Source organism: Perna viridis, chromosome 6 (assembly GCF_037379345.1).
Source record: "Perna viridis isolate PV_CMFRI_1.1 ecotype Kerala chromosome 6, ASM3737934v1, whole genome shotgun sequence".
NCBI lineage: Eukaryota > Metazoa > Mollusca > Bivalvia > Mytilida > Mytilidae > Perna > Perna viridis.
Genome location: NC_142450.1, coordinates 11,226,822 through 11,254,059, shown reverse-complemented (window position 1 = coordinate 11,254,059; position 27,238 = coordinate 11,226,822). Strand labels below are relative to the sequence as shown.

Below are 27,238 nucleotides of genomic sequence, written 5' to 3'. Positions count from 1 at the left end.
TGTTACGATCATTGAGCATAATAACAACTGGTCAAAATGTGAAAGAGTGTCTCGGGAAAGCTTATGGATGAATAAATTACAAACAACTTCTCCAGATGGAATAAACGAGAAAAAATAATTCATTGTTAGGTCTTGGTCAAAGGCTAGTACAACACTACATTCTATGCATCGATACGCCTTACTACTATATTTTGACTTGTCTTAATTGTTTTCAACAGTTAATTCATTTTTATTTCTTTTATAAAAACACCGTCTTTCTGGTTTTCTTAAGATTATTTATTAATTGCTTATGTGTGCCTTTGATAAAGGTACAATCACCCACAGCGCGTGTAATTCAGCGTTTGAATCTATGTTTTGATCTTGAACTTTATTAGATTTATGCTAAAGAAGGATATCGGTTATCCAAAATATTCAATGTTAATTTTACCATCATTTGGTAATGTTAGACATATTAAGACTTTTTTTTTAAATTTATTGTTATGTTCCGAATCGTTTTTAACGATCCATCACCTCGTAAGAGTGATTGTTGACTTTTTTTAGACGATTAATTATATAAAAATATGTATATTACTAAGACGATATTATTTTGTTTGTTTGTTTGTTTGTTGGGGTTTAACGTCCGAGCAGCAATATTTCAGCTATATTCAGACAATGAACATGAAATGGATGATAAAATGAACATGGAATAAAAAAAAAAGGATGGGTCACAAGGATAATAGGGTCGACAAATTTTGATTGCCATTGGAAAAAGGGGGATGGGTAAGGTCGGGCAATTTAGCCTCCTGTGGCGGAGCGCAAAGGTTCCTACTCCTATCGAATACCACAGCAGGGTTCTTTAACGTGCGAGGAACATGGCATCTTTCCCAACACGGTACACCACTATGGTTTGCGGTCAGGTTTTCCGTATTATAGCCTGACAACCCCAGCAACTAACACGCCAGGGGTACCCCATTCCACCACCTGGGGCACACATCCCAGTTGCTCTGTGGGCAGAGCGCCTAGCCCCGGTAAAGTTTCTGAGCAATATTTAGTCGCCTTTTACGACAAGCTTAGCGCTGCTGCAGGCCTATTCTTTTAACAACCGGACCTGCACGTGGCATATATGTGTCCTATGAAGTATGTATTTCGCAATAATTTTGCTACGCTAGGGCAAATATTAGTTACTCTAATGATTTTGAACGCCATAACTTTCTGTATAATAGATTCCCGATCATGGGATATGATGAAATGCTTTTAAAAATGTCTTCTTTTTCGTATATTAGTCCTTGGATAAAAAACCCAGTTTCTTTTAAAACAAAGTAATGCATGCTTTTTGTAAATTACTGTTTGTACAGGAATGACCACTGATTTACCGATTGTGACAGTATAGTATGCAAATATCATTTAATCAACACTGGTATATTCACGCCGCAATCGAAGGAGGCTTGGCGCGCTGTAAAACATATATTCGACCCACCGTTTCGTTTGAAATGCCCGTATCAAGTCAGGACAAGTGCCGTATCAACTACTACGGTGAAGTTATATCTTTTTTGAAGATTTATTTGGATTTGACTTGATTATAGATCGGAATAGTGTTAGGTAGTTTTGTTGTTACTTTTATTAGGAACGTCTTTGTCTTTTATGATCAAAAAGAATATAAGAGTTCCTGTAAGTTAAAAACTAAAGTCCGTTTATATTTGTTCTGTTAATGATTACAAAATTACTTATTTGTATTACTATAAGAGTGCTCCTCACAAATCAGGCAAGTGTAAAAGAAAGAAACCAAATTATTACTCACCTCCTAACTCAACTTCGTCACTACAGTTCATTCCTTCAGTATTGTTTGCACAGCATCTGTAATTATTTAGGTCTTCAGGGACTACGTTGTCGAGAGTCAAATTGTTTGAACTGTGTTCACCCCATTGACTTCCTAATATCGTATGATTTTTCTCCCACCATGTCCGTATAATTGAGGGATATACTTCCGGTATTGTACAAGTCAGCGTTGCGTTGTAACCTATAGTAACCACTTTATTTTTTTCTGACGTGTAAGGTAGTGGGAGTTCTACGACAAAAAAGGAAAAGCCGGACACTGTTATAATATTAATTATAGTACTACAATGAAATAAAAATATGAAGGAAGACACTAAAGAAAAACGTTTATAAGTCTCCATAGTTTTAATTGTATAGCTCATGAATATTATAAATTTACTACTTACAACAAATACAAATTTATATTGATACCTTCTTAATCATGTAAGCAATTGTGAAGTTGTATTTAGTCATATTAAATAATATTATCCAAAAAAAATGCTTACGCTATTTCTGTTTTTTTCCCTATTCATAATTATTTATAAACAAAACTTACCTTCCTTTATTTTCAAATCATACATCGAATTGCTGTTCCCATTTTGGTTTGTGACATTGCAAATGTACTTGCCGATACGGTTTTGTGTTATATCATTCAAGGTTAAATTTGAATTGTTCTCGTCTAAAGTTGTGACGATGTGTGTGTCATTGTCATCATCAGACGTTATAGAAACGACATGGCCTTTACTAGACTCAAAGTACCATTCAACTTTTGTAATGTTCGTTAGGGAGAGAAAAAGGCATTGTATTTCAACATTATCATGGAAAATGACTTCTGCTTTGGCTCTTTTAAAATGAACAAACATCTTTACCACTGGTGTTTTTGTGTCTGAAAAAAATGGCATAACTAAACATGTAAAATCATGAAGATGTATAATTCATCAATACATTTTATCACATTCCTTCTTATTTTACGCCAAATCGTACATTGTGTCATGTTTAATTCGCTTATTGAATAAGTAGCCATATATTGATTGACACATTAAATGCGTCACACAGTCAATTTTAATACAGATAATTCCAGCAAAATCAAATTAAAAAGTTTGTTTTTAAATGTTTAATTGTTACAAATGCTACAAGTCTCTCTCTACTATATGTATTATTTTAAATAAATATCAATACTGTTATATATTCGCTCGCTGGTATAATCTGCCGTGTCCAAATTGAGGCAAGAAAATTGAGCAATAACATATTATTGGATCTGTCACATTAGTAGTAAAAGTGTACCTAAAACTGAAAGCTATATGATAAGGCTGATAATGACAAACGTATTCCAGCATTCATTAGCTTTGTAAAAATATTTTGTGTTTCATGGATTCCGATATTAAATATACGCCAACGACAAAACAATATTTATGTGTCTTATGTGTCGAACTTTTTATAAAGTATTGAACGAAATTATTTCATGGAAGTACAAAACTTGAAATCACTATTAACAATCAAGATTAAGACATTTCATCATTAAATATATTCCTGAAAATATTGACAAGGTAGAAATGTTCACTACATTAAAATATCCTCTTATGGAAATATACAAATTTAAATGCGTTTGTGATTCTTGACATACTATTGATCCATGTTTTTGAATGGATGTTAACATGTGCAATGGAACCTATAAGCTGGTTCAGGACTAGCGCCTCAGAATTTTTGCTTTGCCTTTCTTAATCTTCGATTATAAAATTATTCCTAAGTCTGCAGAAACTTTACTAAAGTTGAATTGAAACAGAATTTTTAAAGTAAGGTTATTCATAATCATTTACATTTCGTGTTTCAGGTTAAAATAACACATAATAGTAGACAATCTGAACACGCCGTATAAAGACCTTTTGGCTATAATGAAATCTCTATTCAGTGGGAACATTCAGAAAAATACCCTTACCTGTTTAAAGACATTCGGGGAGCTTTTTTAGGAGATATTTCAGTAGTGTCAAAGAGAAAATATTAGTTCTCAGCTAAAATGACGCAATAGAGTATAACACCCAACATATTTAAAAAAAAAACCTGGAAATCTTAACATGGGATAGTATTCTTGAATAGTTAAAACTTAAATCACCCAAATTTCAGAATTAAAGACAAAATAATCTCCAAACCAGTGGTTTTAAGAAAAGAATGGAACTTGTCACCATAATGTGGACAGCAGTGTGGATTTGAGTCCCACATGTGTCCAAGATTCCATGCATCTATCCTAGCCTTGGGGTTAATCCGATTCTCCGGTCTGGAATATCGGGTTTTCCTCCCATACAAGCCTGGTGAACATTCGAGAGGCTCACATTACCAAAAGGATCGTTAATTTCGGTTAAAAAGCTCTACAGAACACATGTTAATTGTTGAGTTGTACATGTGTCTTACTGTGTTTTGCAGTAACAGCATAGTGTTAATAGAGGGAAAAAAAGTACTCGTCTTTTATCTACATTTCTAGCATACTTTTTTTTTCATACAACAACTAATATAAAAATAATCTCATTGGACATTATTAGAAAGCAGTGAAATGTGTGTTATTATTTTTTGTTCGTGATATATAAACAATGGTCAATTACATTCAGTTACAAGATGTTGCCTGAACTAGGGAGGGGAGGGAACCTTTATTCATCCTCGATATGAAGTTCACTACTGCACTTGAGCAAAAAATTAGTACTGTGTTCCACCAAAACCATGTTTTAAAATTATGTTTATGTTTATTAAGTCATTTCAGAGATCTTTTTAAATGGAATATTTTTGTGGAAGACCATTTTTATCATGATTTTTAATAAAAAAAAATTAACACTACACTCTTTCGGCAGCCTTAACACTGAACTTTTTAATAATATTTGACAATTTTTATATATGTTTTTCTATTGGGGAACTCAGTTTTTACCATAATTTCGTAATTTTCACGGCAGGGACTTAGCTTTTAATTTTAACTTAAGCTAGCGCTGCATTTATCATTTTTTTTTTGCAAACTAGCAGAGATGTGTTTCAAATACATCAATAATGAAAGCTATATATGTCTATAAAAGTCCCCCTAGGAGGTGGATGGAAGGTGGTTATGCTGGCCCATGGTCTAAGTATACAAAGAAATAACGTATTGCATGTTGATGGTGTTTTCACATTGATTGTCAAGTTCAATGAGTTATTGTACCTTTCGTTGCTCGCTCATCTCTAAAATCAACAATAAATATATCCTGATACTGATTTTTATTGATGTAAAGAATCTTAAACTTACAGTCGATTAATGGTTCTCTCTTTACTTTATTGTGAAAGACAAACTGAATGGTTCGTCTAAAGATATATACAATCACTAGCGATTTGCAAACATAACACAATAAAACAAACAAAAGAAAAGCTAAGGTAGGAAAATAAAAGTCCTTCGGAAACAAAATTTACTTAGTTATTATGATAAACAAAATGTCGCATAAACAACATGGCAATTTCAATATTTTGACATATTTTATGGAAATTACAACATTGTTTTGAAACAAATATATGAACAGACCATTTAAACTTGTTTCCCATCAAAAACAAATGAGTTTATATGCCCGATAGTAGGTGTTTGTACTATCCCTGGACTGACTAAATTTTTAACAGATCGACGACAACTGATTGAATGATCACCGACGGATCGACAACCGATAATTTGTAACCGATCTGATGGGGAGATCTGTTATGTAAAATGGCGTGTAACTAATAATTTTGATCTGAGCGAATCAAATTACTGCCACATTAAACTTAATTTGACCTAAAAATGATAAATAGACATTAAGTATTTCATTAGAAATTATGAATTTAATAGACAACATTAATCAATGTCTGAATTTATATAGTTTACTTATTGAAAAAAAAATATATATATACTGATCCGTAATCATCGGTCGCGTGTTGAAAAAGAAAAAGATCAATTGTTTAACAGATCGTTTTGATGAATCCAAAGAGATAACAACCCCTCAGGGATAATAAATCTCAACCCATGGCCATCTATCGGTCTTTAATTAACGACGAGGAAACCCTCATACTACAGTGCAGATTTCAGCTGAACCCCTCAACGTCATTATACACAGATACAGCGAACAAGTTGCCCAATTATACTAAAGTAATATAAAAACAAACTAAAGATTAAAACGACACAGGACATACATAGGCCTTTGTTTACTTTGATAATATTCTTTGTTTTTTTAATTGTTTTAAAGATGTGTCTTCTAGTAACATATATTCACATAAGATAAAATTTAACCATCAAATTTTCACAAAGAAATCAATGATTTATGGACTATTTTTTTGGCATGAATTAATTGTCATTTTATAACTATTTACAATGGGATACTTACAGATGCATGGATTAATTACAAACTAATGGCTTTTTTTTTGGTTCAATCATTATGGATATATCTGCTATTGCCTTTTGAAGTTGGGTTCCTTCCGCAGATTAGATCAAATTGAATTTTAAATTCTAAGGTCAATTTCTGGAAATAGCTTTTTGTTTTTGTCAATTTTACCGCTTTAAAATATTTGACTTTCTTCTGCTAAACCCTGCATTAGCAAAAGGCTAAGATTCATCTATATCGGATTGAGTCAATTTTGTTGTTTCATGAACGATTGCAGATTGCATTCAAGCCTCAAGGAAAACAAAAATTCCCATGAAGGCATTTTTGTTCAACATTTACAGCAGCAACGTCGTAAAGTAATTAATTTACATATTTTTTTACGAGTTAAAGGTATCCCATCCGCGTGTGTACTTATATGTTAAAATAGCACCTATTGGACATTTCGTCATTGTTATCCTCGGAGAAGCTGCTTCACAATCAGGATGTCCTGAAAAAGTATATAGTTAAATAACACATTTGCATTACAAACTGAAATGTTACAAATTAGAAAGTAGAAAAGTACAAGAAAGTGACACCATTTACAGTAATGAATACACATGTCTATACGTGTTAAGACATTATTTTTCAATAAAATATATTAATATACAGATGTCAGTATTTTATCTTATGTTTACAGTGTAAAAAGTTTGGAAAATTCACATTGTAAAATAAATTCGGTAATTTCATTCTCGAACTTTCTCCCACCAAAACGTTACAACTTTGATAGCAATCCGCCAATCACATAATTTAAAATTCATGCTGAAATTATCGATAATTCATGAAGAATATATATATGAAAAACTAGGATAAATAATTGGTTAACGTAAATAAAAATAAATATGATTACTTGCGCCAAGAACGCTTGAATACTTTACTCGTGAAATCTTGACGTTCTTGATTTGAAAGTAGACTCATTTGATTTGAAACTTGCACTCGTGATAATATTTTGATGTTTCAATCTTTCCCATAAATAATTTCAGCATCAAATTGTACGCAAATAATCAGTACTATTACGTATTGGATATAGTAGTAATTTATCTACAACATATTTCCCTTAAAGAAACGTTTTCTGCGCAACAAAGTTTAAAAATATGTATTTCTTGTTATGTTTATAAACTAGAGGATCTAAGTAGCCTGGCTCCCTTACCTGGCTGGATGAGCTTAGTTCTATTTTTTGTAAATTTGCCATGTTTTTTTTTATGTTTTGAAAAAAAAATCCAATGCCCATAAATAAAGAACAAACATATCAACTTTCCTTGAATAATATCATGTATTTACATGGCTTCATGTATTTAAACGACAATTTGACCACATATAGAACTCCTCATGTGTAACACATTTACGTCTTCTGCAAATTTGGCTAAAGATAAAAGTTCAAGATAGCCACGATTTCGCCGGATTAAAAATACTTTCACACACAGATTGTAATGGATATGCTTGGAAACGTTCATGCCCATCATCTTCCAAATATACCGAAGATGATTGCAAAATTGCTGAAAATTCTTATCAAAAACGTATTTGTCCAGTATGGTGGACATATTTTCAATGCCATTGGCATTCCAAGCGGAACAAATTGTGCTTGACTTGCTGACCTATTTCTTCACTCCTATGAGACTGACTTCATAGCTGATCTGATACAAAAGAAGGAAAATCTACCCAAAAGAACTGATTATAAAGGATACTATAGACATCGTTATGTCAACCTCATATCTTGACCTACACTTAGATGGTAAAGGAAAACTATTGACTAAACTATACAAAAAACGCAATGACTTTTTATTCCGTATTGTCAACATTTCTGTCATTTGTGGCAACATCCCTTCAGAAACTGCGTATGCTGAATTTTTCATTTCACAACTCATACGTTATGCTAGCGCCTGTTGTAACTGCGCAAAAAGTTTATACCGCTAGACTTCTTAAAATGAAGAGGATTACGTTGCTACAAAATTACATTCATCACTACAACAGTAGTTGTCATCACAAACTCGTGCATCGTTACGATGTATCCATCTGAATCATGGAAATTGATTTGTTCAACGCATCATAGTTTTCCTTTTCTCGTTCTTCTGTCCTGGATTTAATTTTTTATTAGCAACTCGGTGGGTGCTTCTAGAAATGCAGAAGACGCTTACCCTACAGGTGCACCTGGTCCATGATCAAAGTTTATAGTAGTCCATGTTGCTCATTTACTTTTGTTTCTTTGTATGTATTATTTGGGTTATTTCATGTTCTTTGTTTTGTACCTGTTTCTTATGCCTGATCTTTGACCCTGTATTACATATTTTTGATTTCGACTTGAATCATTTTATTTTCCCTTGATTATTCTTGGTCACATTCAATCCAGTACTTACCCTGGAAGCTGTATGTTGAAAACTTGTCGTTATTTCATCATTTAATAACTTACGGTATTTGTAAAGCATTATTTTAATTGATTCAGGCCTCTGCACACCATTTGTGGTCGCCAGATCTGATGCTGTAGTAAGAAATGAAAAAAAAAACAAATGTTGAAAACATCTGACGAATCACTTTTGCATTATTTGTAATTTCATTCAGAAACCACTATTCTAGTTATTTATTGAAAACGTGTTGAAAACAAAACCTATACTACACATGTACTTTGAAAGATATTGTTGACTTCGGGTGCACACAAATCCGAACAAAACGGTATAGATACGGTAAAGTAAGTATTTTTTTTTGTTAATACTGTAAATGCAAATCAAAGAGAAATAAAAGTCTTTAATGCGTTATTGTAGTTTTATTTAAATTAAGTTCTGATTATGGAGACCGAACGACGTGACCTCAAAAATAATCTTCTACTAAAGAATTCAAAATTGAAGAATGTAGTGCTAAAATTTTCTAGAAACTGGATTTATGCAGATTTTTTTTGAAGTTACATCTGATATAGTGATACAAGGATCAGTGACTAAAACCTTAACCTAAGTCTTTGATGCATGTAAGATTTGTTTTAAGATTATTTAAGGAGAGATGTACGAGAGTCATACGAGCCTTACTAGAATCCACTACTTAACCTCTGGTATTTCAATTACCGTACTCTAAAGAAGCAAATGTAAGACCCATATCTTAATAACGATTTCCGAAATTATCGTCTTTAGTTTTTACATTTTGTTTGATCCGCAGGAAAATGCTAGACTTGATCTTCTCAGAGTTTTTTCCGAAAGTAAAAATTAATGATGAAGAGATCATATACCACTAACATTGATTGTTTATAATTTTTTGAAGCAAGTTTATTGATCATCATGGCAGCCTGCAGGATAAAGAAAAGAAAAGCAAATATTTCAAGAGAAGAGCTTGAAATTATTATCGAAGAAATTAGAAAGAACAAACTGCTGCTGTTGTACAAATTTTCTGACAGTGCAACCAATGAGAGAATAAAGCGTGTTTTGGAATCGACAGCTACAAGACTCCAGGTAGTTGGAAAAGAAACACTAAGAAATGTAGATGAAATTTTAAAAAATGGCAGCATTGGTCCTCCACAGTAAAGGTGAAGAGGGCAGAATGACCGCAAAGTGACAGAAGGTGGCACCCTACAAAGGATGACTTGACCTCTCATGAAAACAAATTTTCTAAATTGAGTGGAAGCACAGCACTGGATGGAGTAGAGTGAGGAAGAGACACTTTATCACGTCAATTTGGAAATGAAAAGTCAGTACTACTAGATTTGATAGACATGGAATATTGAAATGATTTAAATGATTTAAATGACAATGGAGGACTAGATTATTATGCGCAATACAGATTTAAGAATTGAACAAATGTGGAATAACAGAATAAATGATGAACCCTAACATTATTAACATTAGTGAAGACCCAAATGGAAGGAAAAATGTTGAGAAAATGCAAAAGAAAAAAGCTACAGCTTCCAAGCCAAAATTGTTGAACATATCAAATATAATGCCATGAAAATCTGAATATAAAGGTGTTGTTGCCATTGAAAGGAAGACCCTTTCCGTCGCAGAAAATAAAACAAATGTCGACGAAAAAAAACTTGAGACTCTAGACAAAATAGTTAATCATTAGCAAAAAAGGTGTGATGAAAATTCCACAGGCTCAATGAATATTAACTTGACAGTGGAAGAACCACAAATCTTAATACTGATCCTAATTTTAATGTTACTGAAACATTTACTCAACTTTATAATCACAATTTAGTGGCTGGTAAGTTGGATTTGTAATGTTTTTATTATTGATTTATTAATTCAATATAAATTTTAATTTTACATGTAAGGTGCAAATAGCAAGAATGCATATACTTTAAAGCGATTGGCAGTGAAATATTCTAAATATGCATGAGAGCTGCTGGTTATGTTGTTTCAGTTCAGTTGTAGTTTAATGAAATTTTGTTTTCTTTTGTTTCTGAAATGATGAAAATTTAACAAACAAAACATCTAAATGCACATCCTCAACTGTCATTTGATGTCTGATCAAATGTTTAAAATCAAACAATATAATTTATACGCATCAATTTATGAAAAGCCACTGGAAATTTATACATGTCTCACCTTACTTTGATTACTGATGCTAAATGATATGATAAAGGAAGCAAATCTATAAAATGAAAACCGAGGTATCCCCTTTTGTCTTTTAATTACTGATTTTTTGTTTTATTACAGGCTTAGGGAGAAATGTTGTCTATTGTTTTATGGGGAAAACCTGACAGGAAGTATTTGGGACTTCTAAAAGGAGGTGAAAACTTAAACGTTCTTGCGTTTCTTGTTGGATCTGAGTGTGCGATTATGAGTTTTCCATCTCAGGTTTGTTTAAGGTATACCTTAAAGAATTTATTGACAGATAATGCAATTTGCACATTAAAAGTACATCAAACACTTATACCAATATCTGATGAGCACTATGTTTCAGTAGAGAAATTTCGTGATGATTTAATCTCGATATTGTCACAATTAATTCTTTCAGAAAAAAATACGCTATCATTTTTTCCCAAACGATGAAATGAAAGAAAAACAAGCAAACAAACACCATCAAGTAGTTTAATAAGAATTTTCTTTAGTATGCAATTTGAATAGATACGAGATATAGGCATCTGAAACTCGTTTGTGCCATCTGGCTGTTTGTGCAGGTCATTGAATGAACACATTGTATATTCTGTTATGGTGGTATGTTTATTTGTTACGATGTTATTTTTTTTTAAAATATACTTTTCACGTATGTTTAGTTTCCTGCACATCTAAAATGTGCTGATAAAAAAGGCTTGTCATTCTGTCTGTTCCAGACAGTGTTTATAGAAATCTATAATCTTGTGATACTTGACTTTTTTACCACATTTTTTTTGTTTTATACATTTTTGTTATCATTAGTGTGTACTGAAAATATAGTAACTTTCAGTTTAAAGATGATACATTTCTTTGTTGTTCCATTCTGTTTTGTCAGCAGAATGTCAACAGTTTTGCATCATGTGAAAAATACTTTGTTTAATTATATCAGGAAATGATGTTACATTATCATAATTAAGATGTTTTAATTCTTATTATTCAACTTCACCTTGACTTTTTGCCTACTACAGGGATTATCACATGCTTCTATCGTACTACAGGGATTGCCACATGTGTCTATCGTACTACAGGGACTACCACATGCATCCATCGTTAACATACATTTTGTTGTCTATCATATATTTATACAATTTATAGGCTTTGAAGTTCTGTATAATGATTTTATTTTATCAAATTTGTATTTATATTCATATCCATGTCCTCATAATACATTCACAGGAAAATTAATTTACAGGTACTAGAATAAAACATCATTTGTAAAATGAGTTTTCTAAAATTTATTATTAATGAGCTTCCTGTCTACATATTGTTGGGGATAAAATTCAATTCAGAAAGTGTATGCATTGACTGCAATATTTTTTTTTCGCAGAGGACATATCAGGGCGAACATATCACTAATGAACTTTTAATTTCAAAACGCAAAAATAATACCATGTATAAAAATTAATATTCATCTAACAGATTCCGCAAGTTAAAAACTACAGTAGTCAATTCAGTACACAATTATGATCATTATTCATTACAGAAAACTCTGGTACAACATAAATTTAACTCGAGTACGAAGCAACTATCGATGCTACACTATACTCGGCGTCACATAAATAACATACTGTTAAAATTTGAATAAAAATATTTTGCTATTTGGCTAAACGAATGAGCAAGTCATTTAAGACAATTTAAACGACGGTAGGTGTCAATAAAGTCGTAGAAAATATTTTATTCAAATTTTGACAGTATGTTATTTATGTGACGCCGAGTATAATTTATGTTTATGTGGTGATATAATATGTTTTTTTCGTTCTCCAGGGCAATGTTCTTGACTACAGTCAATGCATACATCTTCTGAGTTGCATTTTATCCCCAACAATCTGTAGACGGGAAGCTTTTTACTACATATATGTTTGTTGAGTTTGTATATTTCATAGGTATGATATTATGACATTCAAATTTGATTATGTTTTAAAAAAATATTTTACAATAAAGTTTTATTCTAGTATACTGTAAATTAATTTTCCTGTTCATTTATTATGAGGACATGTATTCATCAGAGTAGTTATATCTAATGGAAGTAAAATTTTTAAATTAAGAATTTCCCAATTTAAAGTCTATAAATTATATAAATGTACGATTGAAGATAAAATATACATCAACGTCACTTTCAAAACAGAACATACCATTTGTAAAATAAAGTGTTTTCGCCTGGTTTGTCATCAATATATTTGAGGCACCTTCAAAATCACTATATACTCCAGCTATAAATCGAGAACCAACTGTAAAGGCCAACTGTAAACCGTGTGTTCTACAATGTAATTTTAGATACCGTACATGACATCTGTAATGTCGTTAATTTGAGGAATATAATTAAACAGTAGTCTCATAACATTTGGTTTGTATTTGCAATCGAAATCAATAAAATTGGAATAACTTAAAGGACATTTTTATACTAAGTACAAGTTCATTTTATTTAACGTCAAATTTTATGATGAGGACTGAACTGAAAAGCATTTGTCTTTGCCGAACATTCTGTTTCTTAATTTCCTACTGCCTATGGAAGAACGTAGACGGTAGTAGCTTTATTTTATTGTTTTTTTTTTAATTTTTGTCCGTTCGTTTATAACTATGTACCAAATATCTAAGACATTTGCCAGTTCTTAAATTGTGTCTAGTGCCAGATTTCTAACCTCTTTCTCTTATATTAAGCATTTCTAATGCATGTCTTACATTCTAAATGTCATTTCTTTTCCAAATAAAAGTTTCGTACATCTGTAAAAATATCGGATTTGTTCTTAACATTTCAACGAATTCATTTAAAGCACGTCCATTACCATTTACATAAAACGTATGTATATTTTGTACTTAAGAAATGATGAAAATAGTAACTTAGTTACAGGCTTAAGATTAAGCGTATAATTATACCTTGTAAAACATGTTTTATTCTTGGCTCCATCGAAATTTGCGATGTATTCTATTATACATTCTTCAATAGTGTCCATCATTTTTGCATTCAATCGTACATAAAATGAATTGGTAAAACGAACCTAAATCAATAATGCATATGAATGAATATTTTTGTACACTGTTATATAGTACAATTTATATTTTTGAATAAATTTATATATTAATTTTTTGCTTAGAAGACTTCCCACGGCCGAATGTTCATTTAGAAACATGTACGTGAATTGTTCACGTTTTCCCCTTTCGAGGACATTAAATCATCTGCTTCGTTTTTTGGTAATAAAGGGAACCCATATTTTAGCGGAAATCAACAGAATGTTATCCAGGGATAAAGACCAAACATGGTAAACAGACAAATGCAACAAAGAACATAAAATAAATAAAATAATACAAAGTCACAAAAGTAACTCAGCAGCTTGGACTCAACTAAAAACTAGAGGCATGGCCCAGGTGCACCGGTATAGTATTGTATTTTCTCGAAACACCCGCCGAGCTGTTCATAAAAAGTCAAATCCGGGTAAGACGAAAGAGAAAAACCATGACACGTTTAACAAATCAGTTTTCATAACAGATTTGCAGATTGATACACTGTAACGATCCACAAATTCATGATTACGACCATAAAACTTTTATAGTGATGACATCAATATTGTAGCAACATACCCCTGTTCCAGAATCCTAAATTTAAGAAGTCTAGCGCCATAAAAAAAAGTGTGCGGTAAGATCTGATATTACGTATGAGTTGTGATAATTCAGAAAAGCACCGGTTATGCGATTATGGCATACATTGAAGTCATTCCAAATCGAGAGCCAATGTTTGAAACTAATCATCAGCGAGCTTCGAAAATATATATAACGAATAGCAGTTCTACCAACACGATGAATTAAAGTAAATATGCAAAGTAATAAGCCCAACATATATGGTTTTTCTTTATGTTTTTAAATTATCCGATAGTTTGATCATAAGAAATATCCTATGCTTTTTATAATATGTAACATATAACACGATTCAATTTAAATTTGCAAAACACGAAATTGCAAATCTTGCCTCGCTTTTTCTTCACCCTACCATGTCATGTGAGTAAGCATTGGATGCAGATTTGCATGGGATTTAATAAAATGCATTTTGTTTTACAATATTTACTAAAATAAATTTGTAGTTACAATTTTAAATCCCATGGGATTTGTTCGTGTCCCATGTGATTTTTTTTCTCCCATGGGATTTTAATTTCTCCTATGGATTTTTTTTGATACTCATAGAGAGTGTATGCCTTACATATTCACTTTGTGCATTTTTCTTCTGTGCAGTATGAATAAAAAAGCTTAATGACTAAAAGAGAGAGATGGATTGTATTGTTTTGGGATGTTTTTTGAAGTTTTCAATCTTTTATAGCTTTGAAATTAAATCACTTTGAAAATTCACTGACCAACAAATGTAAAACAACGCAATAGAAAAAAATATTCAAAGACACTCTGACTATAAGTATGCTTAGTATTTAAATAAATTATAAAAATTCTAATGGAAGTCTAAATTCAGGTCCATAATCAGCTTTTTGGCACTTCTTTTTCTTCTTGGTCAGCGTCCACCCATGAAACATGCTTCCTTTTTGTTTCTGTAGAATAACACAAGTAAAAATCTTTATGTAAACAAAATATATAAAGTGTTTTACAATATCATTTTATTTGTAATTAAAGTGATCTTATTTGTTCTTACTTGATAAATATTTATTTCTAATTTCAACATCTGAAATTACTTTTAAAAGATAACATGAACAGACAAATAGACACACAGATAAAGTGCTTTCTATATAAGTTGGTGGCAGGATTTTTGACTTATTGTGCAAAGTATGAACAACAGATGGACGGACACCAGTATACCATAATATGTCCCTGTTTCAAAAAGCAGGAGTATAAAAAATCTGGAGTATAGTGTATACCTGATATGATTAGCTATCAAGTTTGCATATTTTGAAATTAGTCCTTCACCATAGAGGCAAGCAGATTGCTGGTCCCTGAAATGGAGAAAAAACAATTCTGCATGATAATACATATGGTACTTTTCAACTTAGTTGAATTAATTTTCATTGCAAGCATCCTTAAAGCCTTTATCTTGTCATTCACGTAACATTAAATGTTTAGGCCAACATGCTGGGGGTAAGTTTAATCAAAATTAATTCAGAGATTTTGGAGAAAGATGTAGTTGAACTTTAAAAAAATGCAACATGTTCAGTGAAGACTGAGTTGCTCATTTGCTTTTGTTACTTTGTATGTATGATTTTAGTTACTTTATGTTCTTTGTTGTGTATGTCTGTTTTCCATGTCTGGTCTTTGTTCCTGAATTACATTCCTTTGATTGCCGCTATTTCATTTGTTCTATTGATTACCTTTTGAAACACAAGGTATGTGAGTGGTGCAAAGAGAATAGCTTGACAATAATGGTCCAGTTCAACTATAATTTTAGAATAGGACTTGACAAACTCTATTTGCAAGTGAATATTCATACAATAAAGACATTTGTTTTGGGCTTAATCATATAACAAAAGCATCTGTATATGCAAAAAGATATCTCCTGAAAGCAAGTAATAGTGATTTTTACCAGAATTTAAAATCTAGCTAGAGCTTGTTTATCTTTCCTCATACATAGTTGGTTTAATATTTAATTTTGCAAGTTCTATATATGTCACTCAACTTTTACAAGTCATTACTAAGAATCCTTTCATGTATCCTCTAATCTCTTTTGAGCGACATAGAGCGCCTTCAAAACAAAATTATACTTATTATGCATTATTTCAGAATTAGATAACTTTCAGATTCTGCAATAGACAGTAAAAATGAGTTATAAACATGTAACTGAAACAGGGGCAGCACTGGCTTCCAAAATTATGTCCCTAATTTTTTAATCAATTTTCAGAAATAAAAGCAAAAAGTAGTGTCCAAAAAAATATTCCAATTTTTTAAAACATGACAGAACTAAATCCACTGATGAAAGTCCATGAGTAGAAAAAATGGAATCAGTACAACTTATATGCTGTATATACAATTTCCAAATCTTAACAGAATATCTCTTCAAACACAAGAAATCTGACACCCCAATTCCCACTTATGAAAACTTGCATCCAATCTTCAATGTGTGATGGACAGATTGAAAAACTAAACTAGTATTTTTTATATTTAAAATGATACAATCAAAACTCTGTACTAAATTTGGGTCTAGAAGCATTGAATCTATTATGATTTCAAATGATCATATCTATATTGTTAATTTCCAATTTAAAGCCTTTCTGAATTGTTAATACAGAAGATTTACAACATAAACAACTTACATTTGTACCAATAACTATCCATATCTACATTGTAACAAAAAAAACAACACAACATTTGCACCGTATTTTATGTGAGAAAGTACCTACCTCTATCTAGTTTGTCTTACTGCATGTACAGATAAACTTATGGAACATCAGTGTCCCATTCTAGAAAGAAAAGTAAAAGTCATAAATTCAGACTGTAAAGAAATATCATCTACAGACAATCACATACAAAATGTATTATTCCAGCATTCAACAATGGTCATTGTTTATACTGTTTTACTCACATTTGTCACTCGATATGTATTTCATCACTTGTAGAAGAATTACTATTGTAGTACATATATAAAAATCATTGCTTAAAATATGCAAACTACAAAGTGTGACTCTGCCACATTTGCCCAACATATTGAAAAAAAATCCAACAAAAACAGGGTGTCTAATCCCAGTCCATACCCTTTGAAAAGCCATCATATTTACACGGTTTTAGTAGACATTACCTGGAAGTGAGACCTGCTCTTGTTGTCCAGTACATGCAGCCCATTTGTAAAAGTTAAAATGGTAATGACTGAGTGATCCTTCAACTCGCGTTTATTTCTTTAGTAAACGACAATATCGAATACTCGGGAATGAATGATACTAACCTGTTTCTATTTTGGAAAGAACGAGTTTAAAATATTAATGAATTTCATTTTGTATTGAGTTGTTCAACGCCAGTATGTTTAGCCTTATTATTTTAGAAGCCCCTCCTCTTTCAAAATATAGTACATGCATATATTTTAAAATCACTGAAAATTTCAAGGTGATGCGTAATTTATGTAGGTTCCTTTTGTATGCATTTATAGTCTTAACTTAATTACTTTATTTATGATTGTTTATTTGCAATTCTAACGTGTATTATCTTCCGTTTAGTTGTTAGAATACTGGGATATGTACTCTTGTTTGTTGTGACATTGTACTGGTGAGCATGATTGCCTCACTTAACTTATACAGAAATTAATTTGAATTGATCTTTACAATGAATTTAAAAAATCAAAATCTACAGTTATGTATAAAAAAAACTAAAATTTTCGTTTATTACGAGAAAATTACTACATGTTTTAACAGCTCGATATTCCGTTTTACTGTTAATTAAGTACAATATACAGGAAGTGGTCGGTTTAGCTGGGGGCACTTATAACCCATGTAATAAATACATACCGTAACATGGCTTCTTACGTGTTTCGTGTGGCAGATCCAGAGATTTACAAAATAGGAGCTGACAAAGGGCCCTAAATTTACCCAAGAAAATTATGAAAATGATACATTCTATTCACTTTTGTCGAAAATATATTAAACAACTATGTGTTTGATTATTTCTTATGCACAAATGTCACATTAAAAAATGTATAAGGGGACCAAGGACAATAAAGCATGGTTTAATCCTCGATTTCCAAATGAAATGCCTGTACCGAGTGACGATGACCATTGCGATGGTTGAAAACTTTCCGGTTTTACTTTGATAATACCATGTAAATGCTATGCCATGACGTTTCATTTCGACTCTTTTATAGAGTTTATCACTTCGATAACTTTGTAAATTACCATTCATTTGTTATGGACAAATATTCATGTATGTCTTTCACCCTTTTTTTCGGTAATATTCTACACATAGCATGGAAAGCTCGATACTCGCCCAATGCGTAAACTAAACCGTTGAATAGGCTTATTCGTAAGGGATATAATATTATGATATTCTTGTCAAATCTTTAAGGGATGACATTTTTTGGTATTAACAGTGATTCGCTCATGGAGTCTTTAAATAGAAATTGGACCGCTATATTTTAAAACAGTTTCTGGCATGATATGGGTTGTGTCCTTATTGTATGACGTATGATGCACCCTAGCTCTTAACCGTTCATGGGAAAAATTGGAATTGATTTTACATATGATAGGGACACAACTTTTTGTAGGTTTAAACTTGTGGTATAAGGATTTCTTTGTGGCTAATTGAAGACCAAAAGGTGGCCTTAGGCTGACACTTTCATCCCATTGGGGTTGTTGTCTCTTTGACATATACCCCATACCTATTTTCGTTACATTTGTATCAGTAATTTACAGCTAAGGCGAAATGGCAACACCTGAATATACACACACACTAAGTCATGTGTAAGGTTAATTGCATGAGCTTTATTTATGGCCTAATTAATAACAAGTCTATGGTACGGGTAAATTTACATACATGCAGTACATGATGTACAGTAAGGGAATAAGTAGTGAGGACGGTGCTTTTGACTTAAAAATTGTACTAGTCACATATTTTTAATAACTGTCAACAAACTATCGATGAACCAACAATCAAAGTTTTATGGTTGTCAACAATACACACTGTAACTTTAGAAGAAAGTACATGTATTTATATATGTCAATAAATATTGCAGGAGACCAATGATCTAAATAATTGTTACTTACTGGGGTACAAACTTTGCCACAACAAATCGGGCAATCTTCCTTTGCTACCAAAAAGGAACTTTTCAAATTTCTTAGTTGAATTGTGCTAAAATAAATGAAAATTTGCAATTCATTCGATATCATCATAATGATAATAATCGAAATAATTTAATTCAACATATCTCGAAATATGAAAATATTTAAACATATTTCAACATATGAACATGGTGAACATGGACCCTTCTTCTTTCATCCAGACTTGGGACCGACGAGTTATCCTGGCGGAGTTAATGTTCATTTACAAGACGATTTTAAAACCAGATCCAATACAAGGTAAATCTATTTAAGTGTAAATTATATCTTTTAGACATTTTTTGGATATATTCTTAACTTACATTTTATTTTCATATTTTTATGAAATATTTTATATCACTAATTTTACAGGTAAACCGGCACAATTAATGCCAGTCTTTTTAAGCGCAATTCAACCACGGGGGAAATAAGTTGGGACAATAAAACTAGTTTTTATCCAAATGGCACAAAAGTTGAATCGTATAACGCGCAATGTACTCTTTCATTGAACTTTAACGTGTAGACACTTGATAACCAGTATGTACTGTACAAAATAGTATGTTCTGTGTACACCAGGTGTAGATTGTACATATAGATTTCACCGTAGTGCCGAAAAGTAGAACGGGAGAATCTTACTACACGTATGTACAATACAATTTTATGCATATCATATAAATTATAGCTATAATCAGAGGTATGACGAACTTTAGAGCTTTAGTTTCCCTACATGTATGTAGGCGATTTTGAAATATTGCTAATAACTATATACAAGGATTTTTACTGTAATGTTGGAATATACTAGTATACCTTTGTCATCATCTCATCTGTAAATAACAGGAACGCACTTTTTTACACTATATACACACGGATGATCAAAACTGTAAGGGAACGAACATCTTCTACTGCAATATTGGACAGGTAAATCCTGTCACCTGTTGAGTCACCTGTTCTGTGTGAGCCATAAAACAATTAAAAGTTTTATAATTACCTCAGAGCGATTCTATTCGTCACCTGGCCTGTGTAGTGTCGTACGGAAACTTAACCAAGATGTTGAAAGTGGGTTCTAAAAGGGGTGGGGGTCTAGAAAAAAGGGGTGTGTCATAGTATAATATTTTCCCATTTTCAACAAAATGTTGCATGAAATTATCCACATTAATCCAAATATATAATACTTTTTTTGGATATAACAACGAAAGGATTTTGCTAGCCTAGGAAATAACTTTTTGTACAACTATTTACTACGTTACTGGAATGCTCATCTTATGCGTTCCTGCATCGATAAAACAACAAGTGTTATACGAAAGGATAATTACAGAGAAAATCTCGGATATGTATTGTCAGTGGCGAAACGGGGTGGCGAAATCACGCATGACACAATGCAAGACGCTTTAGTATACGTTCATTCCCCGCTGTGACCTCTTCCCAGTAGCGAGATGAGTGTTCATGCTGCAGTCGTGCAGAAGCAAACGGATTCAACACAGCAATGAATGCATTCGTCAAGTTCCGACTACAGTAAGTTAGGAGTTGTACTGCTCCAGAAAATCTGATTTGCTCTGACTTCTCTGCTCCTGAAACAGTCTCCTCCTTTCCACATGTTGGGAACTACAGTACAGCTGAAGCCTGAATTCTCGTGCGGTGTTTTCCCATATAAAATTAGAAACTTGTTTTAGTATTTTATTTGAAGGGGGAATATTTATTGTATCAGATAAATCTTTTTTTATTTTTTAATTAGGTTCACTGTAATTGTAATATTTAATAATTAAAGCTGCACTTACCCTGGTCAGGGAATTTATATTACAGGGACTGGTCACTCCTTACCAAGTTTATAATATGGGGTAGGCATTGCCTAAATCAGCGAGCACCGTGAGCTTTACTATACATGTACCCTCTGTGCGAGACTCGTAAAAATATTCGTGGACATTACCAAGACTTCAAAGATGGAGGGGGGCGACCTGAATGAAAAGTTTTGCTTCGCAAGTGCATTATTTTTATTTATATTTAACCAGCAAGCAAAATCAATATTTCTATTTGAAAAAAATGTCTTGTTAATTAATGGGGGAATTTTTTTTTCAATACATGATTAACTTGAATAATTTTTCCCCAAAATTTCCAACCCCATACCCCCTTTCCCCTTGCTGTCAAAATGGTCAATAACTTTATAGCTTTGTATCACTTCGCAATGTTTACATTTATTATCCCTTTAGGGCATCTCTAACAACATCCATTTTAGTTTTGGCCTGTCAGATCAATCTGTACTGATACCAGACATATTACACTTCTCCACTGATGGTGGGAATATTTTACACATATCATGAGACGTAAACAAAATTCAGACGACAGCTGCAATTCCAAATAAGAAAATGATTGCCTTTTCTATGTTAGAAAACCTATACTTCGATTTTGATAAAATAATCGAAGTTTTATTTTTTTCCCGAGGTAGGTTAAGTTCTTGACAAGAGCAACAGTGGAACAGTGGAGATACACGTACGTACATCCACATGGTTTTTCCCCGAAGTTTTTTATAAACATAACATTCACTCCTTTAAATGAGTAAAACAAATTAGAAAAGACTTGAAAACTACCACAACAGATGAATCTATTTTTAATTAAACGTAATCTTAACCTACGTGATATCTTGGAATACTGTTAAATTATAATGGAAAGTTTTGTTCAGTGAGAAAAAAGATGATAAAATAAGTACAAAAAGCTTAAGCTGCTTCTTACAGACAAATCAGGAGTATATGTCTTCCTATCGATTAACAGTTGAAATTGTTTGATCCATTGGTCAGTCCTATTTTGAAAAAAGGACGATATTCTTATTGAAAAAAAATCCACCAAAAATTTTGTAAGAATTGTTTTTCATTTCTATTTACTATCTGTATATTAATCCTTCTATTTTTACTCAGTCTTTCTTTCCTTTTTGTGTTAAATAATAATGTGAAGTGACTTTACAACTTAATAAATGACAACAGGATGTTAATTGTCAATTTACTATCAATTGCTAATTCACAGGCAGGTTGTGTATGCTGTATCAGGATTTACAAATAAATTATACAGGTAATATTAACCTGTATACATTAGGTAGGCAACATTTATTGTCTGGCCATTTCAAGTACTTCTTATATGAACCAAAGATGATAACCATCTTGTCCTCCTGTTATTAATTTGTGATTATAAGGCCCTATGTACATGTAAAGGAGTGTATTTTACTGTAGAGTTAGCCTTTTTTCTCCAATACAAAGATTTAAAATTGGGGTGGTTTTTTTTTATGAAATCTTAATTTTTCACAAATTCTACCTCCAAAATTTTGTTGCCTGCTCTGAATTTTATTCTATCAATGCCTCCCTAACCTGAAATTCTAAGTCCGCCCCTGATATACAGTATGTATAATAAGAAAGTACACTGTACCACACAATCTAATCTGTTTGTTTCATTGCTGCAGTTTTGAAATTGATTTATTCTGTAGATTGTGCTAGTTAGAATAATTTGATAAAAATATAATAAAAGAATGCTCATTATCAAACTGTATATAGTAAGAATACACGTAAAATTTTACTTTTGAACTCTGACACGAAGTAGGGAATACATGAACCTGCGGTACATGTATTAGGAACACATACTAAGCAACAAATCCAGTGGGAGGATTCTGGGTATTGGAGCCCCATTAGTGGATTTTTTTTAAATGTATGCTTATTTAGTGAAAAATAAACACCCAGTCCTTTTAACAAATTCCTAGATCTGCCCAGCATATAGCTACTTAACTGTCAAAGAAGAATTACAGTATTTGTAATCAATTAAACCTCATTTGAACATTAATTACAAAAATAAGTCACAAGTTTTCAGTCAGTAGTATAGACTTACAATTTGTTTACTTATAGTACAATTCAGGCATTACCTGACAATCTTGCAAAAAGTTGAATTTTTAAATAGAACTTAAAATAAGATATGCATTGTGCAAAGATTGAAATATGTTGATTGGCATTTTTTTTTTGGGGGGGGGGAGGGGGGAGGCTTCAATACCAACAGAAATTTTTCAACAGAACCATATTTAACTCAGTCTTTACACATATGGCTGGCATTTCAATATTTTAAAAAATATATATTGTTAGTAAATTGAAAAACTTGTACAACTAAATTTGTACAGCTGTATTTTTATTTTTTGTCAGAACTTTAAGTGAAGACTTGTATTTAAGAGAGAGACACACATTTCTTAGAGAAGAATATTGACCAATTAAAAAGGGCAATTATCATTTGTCACACTTACTGTAGTAGTAAGTACTTGTACATGCAATACTCAGTGATTATTAAAGAATTTAAAAAAATTTTCTACATGCACATGTATGCATTTTTTAACATAATCTTGATGTCATTGTCAATAGGCTGAAACAGTTTTGCTTTGAATGCACAGGAAGCTTTCATGACGAGAATTCTAACAGAAAGCACACTTAAACTTGCAAAATAGTAGTGGAGATGTATGATTTTGTTTTTCGTTTCACAGACTATCAGAAACTATCAAAAAAGTCATCTAATTAGCAACAACCATTCGTTTATATTATTCAAATTAGAAAGTTAGGCTTTATTAAAGATATAATATATGTGCTAGACATATAAAGGGAGATAATTAAACTGGTTTTTAATGTAACAACCTTGTTAGCACAGCTCCTCCAAAACCACTCAAGGTATTTTGATAAAATTTTATGTGAAGAAATGCATCAGTAGAGATTCAATGCAGTACTTTTAGCTTTTTATATTGTAGGGACAACCTGATATTACCAGATAACTATAAATACATTGATCAACCCTGATGATGGATTGGGTTCTGGATCTTGTAGTGAGAGCAACATATGATAACTTGTAATTACAGGCATTACTATATATGCATGGTAAAACATTACTTGTACATGATTTTAATATTTTTTTAAGGTAATCAGTTTACTTAAAATTGTTATCAATTTTGTGCACTCTGTTGGTTAATTGAGCACAAGAAGCATATAACATGTAGTTAGTTTTTAAACTTAGCACATTAAGTTCTGTCTTTATACATGAATGAGATCCATGTAAATTAGAATACATTAATCAGTTATGAATACTTGTAAGAAACCTTTAAGAGTTGAAGACCTACTGATTATGCTTTGCATGGCTTTGAAAAGTATCCGGGGTGGTTGTTACCTGCTGAAACTGACCATTCACCCTCATAATAATTAGTCAGCCAGTAACACAAATCATGTTTACACTAGGTTGTTACAATTTTATTTTTCAAGGTGGGTTTTTGATAATTGGCATGTTGTTAAGCATTTTCAAGATGCCTAGCCTTCGACATGCTCTAGGGGTAATTACCATTGACCTTGACATCACATTTTTGTGCTTTGTTTACATTTTTCTACCCAATACTATAACATTTTTAGTTCTTAACTATTTTTTAGTTATCCTTATTGGTCAGAATAGCTACTGGTAAACAGCAGGAAATTCCTGCAAAATTTTAGGAGGATTTTCACATTATATTTAAGAGCAACACTATCATGATCAGATTATCACTACAAAGTGTGCAGTACATAACATGAGCTTTTACTATTATTACCATCAAATGAGAAATTGAGAATCTTCTTTTGGTGATACTGGAGTACAGTTGTAAAGAAATCATCATTGCTACCTAAATATGATATATGTACATACATGTACTTTTGACTGCTAATACTATTCCAAGTAAAGTGTTGACATTCAAGGAATAGTAGATGTATCAGCCTCATTCACAGAAGGGTAAAATTGGAGGAAACTATAGGGGTTTAGACATAAGCAGCAAACATGTAAATTTTGAAATAGGAATGTAGTTACCCGTTTTTTCATCAGAAGAAATCAATTCATTTTATTCAAAACCCCACCATTGCAAAAAAAGGTTTTAATTTTCTAAAATGATCAATAATAAATGTCTGCCGATTCAGGAAGAACTTTGAACATACATTATTGTACCTTACTATGATTTGATGTGCTGCAATGGGTATCAAGCATTCATTTTCTGTTAAAGTAATTTTATATATGTTAACATTCATGACTTTATTAGGTGTTTGTATTATGTCAATGTTAGCCAGATTGGAATAGTGTATATTGTACTTTCTGGTATCATATCATAATACCTCTTTATACACATGTACCCATTTTTATATGTTTATAACTGTATTGAATATGTTGTATTACAAACATAAATCCCATGGGAGAAAAAAAATCCCATGGGACACAAAAAAATCTCATGGGATTCTATGAAAATCCCATGATTTTAAAATTGTAACTATAAGTTTATTTTATCAAATATTGTAAAATAAAATGCATTTCCATAAATCCCATTTGAATCTGCATCCAATGGTTACTCACATGACATGGCAAGTAGATAAAAAAAGTGGCGCAAGATTTGCAATTCAGTGTTTTGCAAATTTAAATTGTCTCGTGTTATATATAAAATCAGGACAATATATAGACCGCATGAATATAAACATATGCTATTTCTATTTTTCCAACTAATTTTAATTAGATAAAATATATATACTTGAATTTAATTGCAAACAAGTCACTCAAAAACGGCAGGGAAGATTGCTTTTTAACATTGAATGTTCAGAATTGTTTAGGTTGTTCCACCGGATTTTATGAAAATCAGGCGGGTGGATGGTTTGCCGTTTTCAGGCTGTTAATTTATGGAAGGAAATCTGAAATCAAAAACGCAATAGCATATTTAATTGGAAAATTTAAATGGCATCAAATTAACAAATGAGAAGGTGAAGGCTTTAAAACGGAAAATAAGTAAAAATAAGTAAACCAAATAAAGTGTGCAATCTCGACACGTCGTGTGTAGTATATGATACGCAACCTTGTTAATATGTTTAAAAACTGTTTGTATTTACTCCTGAGCATATGTTCGTTAATAGTTTATTTCTACAGTGCATCATATATTTGAATAAAATTTAAAAATTCTAAACGATTCGTGTACTTACCATTATATCTTTAAAACATTTAGCTGGTAATTCGTCATACTGTGCTTTACGGAAATATTCTTCCGATTCATTACCGCAATGCAGACCTTTCATTTGTAGTAGATCTAGTACATCGACGTGTTCTCCATTTTTTATTGTCAAGAAAGCCACTTGATTCTGCACTGTAAGTTATAAGTATTTCAAATTATTTTATGTTTGTATGAATATTGTTTTTGGCAGTGTGGAATATTACATTAAGAGATTTCATGTGGTAATCATCAATTATGATCTTATCAATCGAATAGATGATTTGCTGGCTTTCTTTTACACTAAAAATAAATGGTTTTTTTTATATTATTTTTGTTTTTTGTTTTTTGATTCGTTATACCTTATAAGGATCGATACATCTATCCGTCTTGTTCCTATACTGTAAGTTATAAATATTTCAAATTATTTTTTGTTTATATGAATATTGTTTTTGGCAGTATGAAATATTACATTAAGAGATTTTATTTAGTAATAATCAATTATGAGCTTATAATGTGAATAGATGACTTGCTGGCTTTCTTATATACTAAAAATATTTTCCCCAGATGTCCAAAAGCATTCATTAGACCTTATAAGGATCGATACATCTATCTGTCTGCCATCAAGTTAAAGTTGTTTTAAATGAATATTTATTAATTCAGAGGAAAACGCTTTTTGTCACAATAATCTGAACTATCGATATTGTTTCTATTGTCTAAGCAACAGTTTTCAAGCGACTTTGTCATAAATTTAACGTCTAGGATCAATAAAAACTA

The 27,238-nt window shown here is 31.7% G+C and overlaps 1 protein-coding gene and 1 long non-coding RNA gene across 2 annotated transcripts in view; both read right to left on the bottom strand.

The window, feature by feature from the left end:
• LOC148613643 (titin-like) overlaps positions 1-27,238 on the bottom strand; it is an 83,059-nt gene that overhangs the window by 14,001 nt on the left and 41,820 nt on the right. Inside the window, exons 3-9 of the mRNA XM_088587092.1 lie at positions 26,457-26,617; positions 13,631-13,752; positions 12,889-13,013; positions 8,590-8,658; positions 6,577-6,633; positions 2,348-2,677; positions 1,778-2,044 (exon numbers count right to left, since the gene is read on the bottom strand). Of these exons, the coding sequence (XP_088443218.1) occupies positions 1,778-2,044; positions 2,348-2,677; positions 6,577-6,633; positions 8,590-8,658; positions 12,889-13,013; positions 13,631-13,752; positions 26,457-26,617 (1,131 nt within the window). The remainder of the gene's footprint in view (positions 1-1,777; positions 2,045-2,347; positions 2,678-6,576; positions 6,634-8,589; positions 8,659-12,888; positions 13,014-13,630; positions 13,753-26,456; positions 26,618-27,238) is intronic.
• Positions 14,162-19,568, bottom strand: LOC148613644 (uncharacterized). Its single transcript, XR_015923147.1, has 4 exons — positions 19,426-19,568; positions 17,080-17,139; positions 15,607-15,681; positions 14,162-15,282 (listed from the first exon to the last, which is right to left on the bottom strand). It is a non-coding gene; the product is annotated as an uncharacterized LOC148613644 (long non-coding RNA).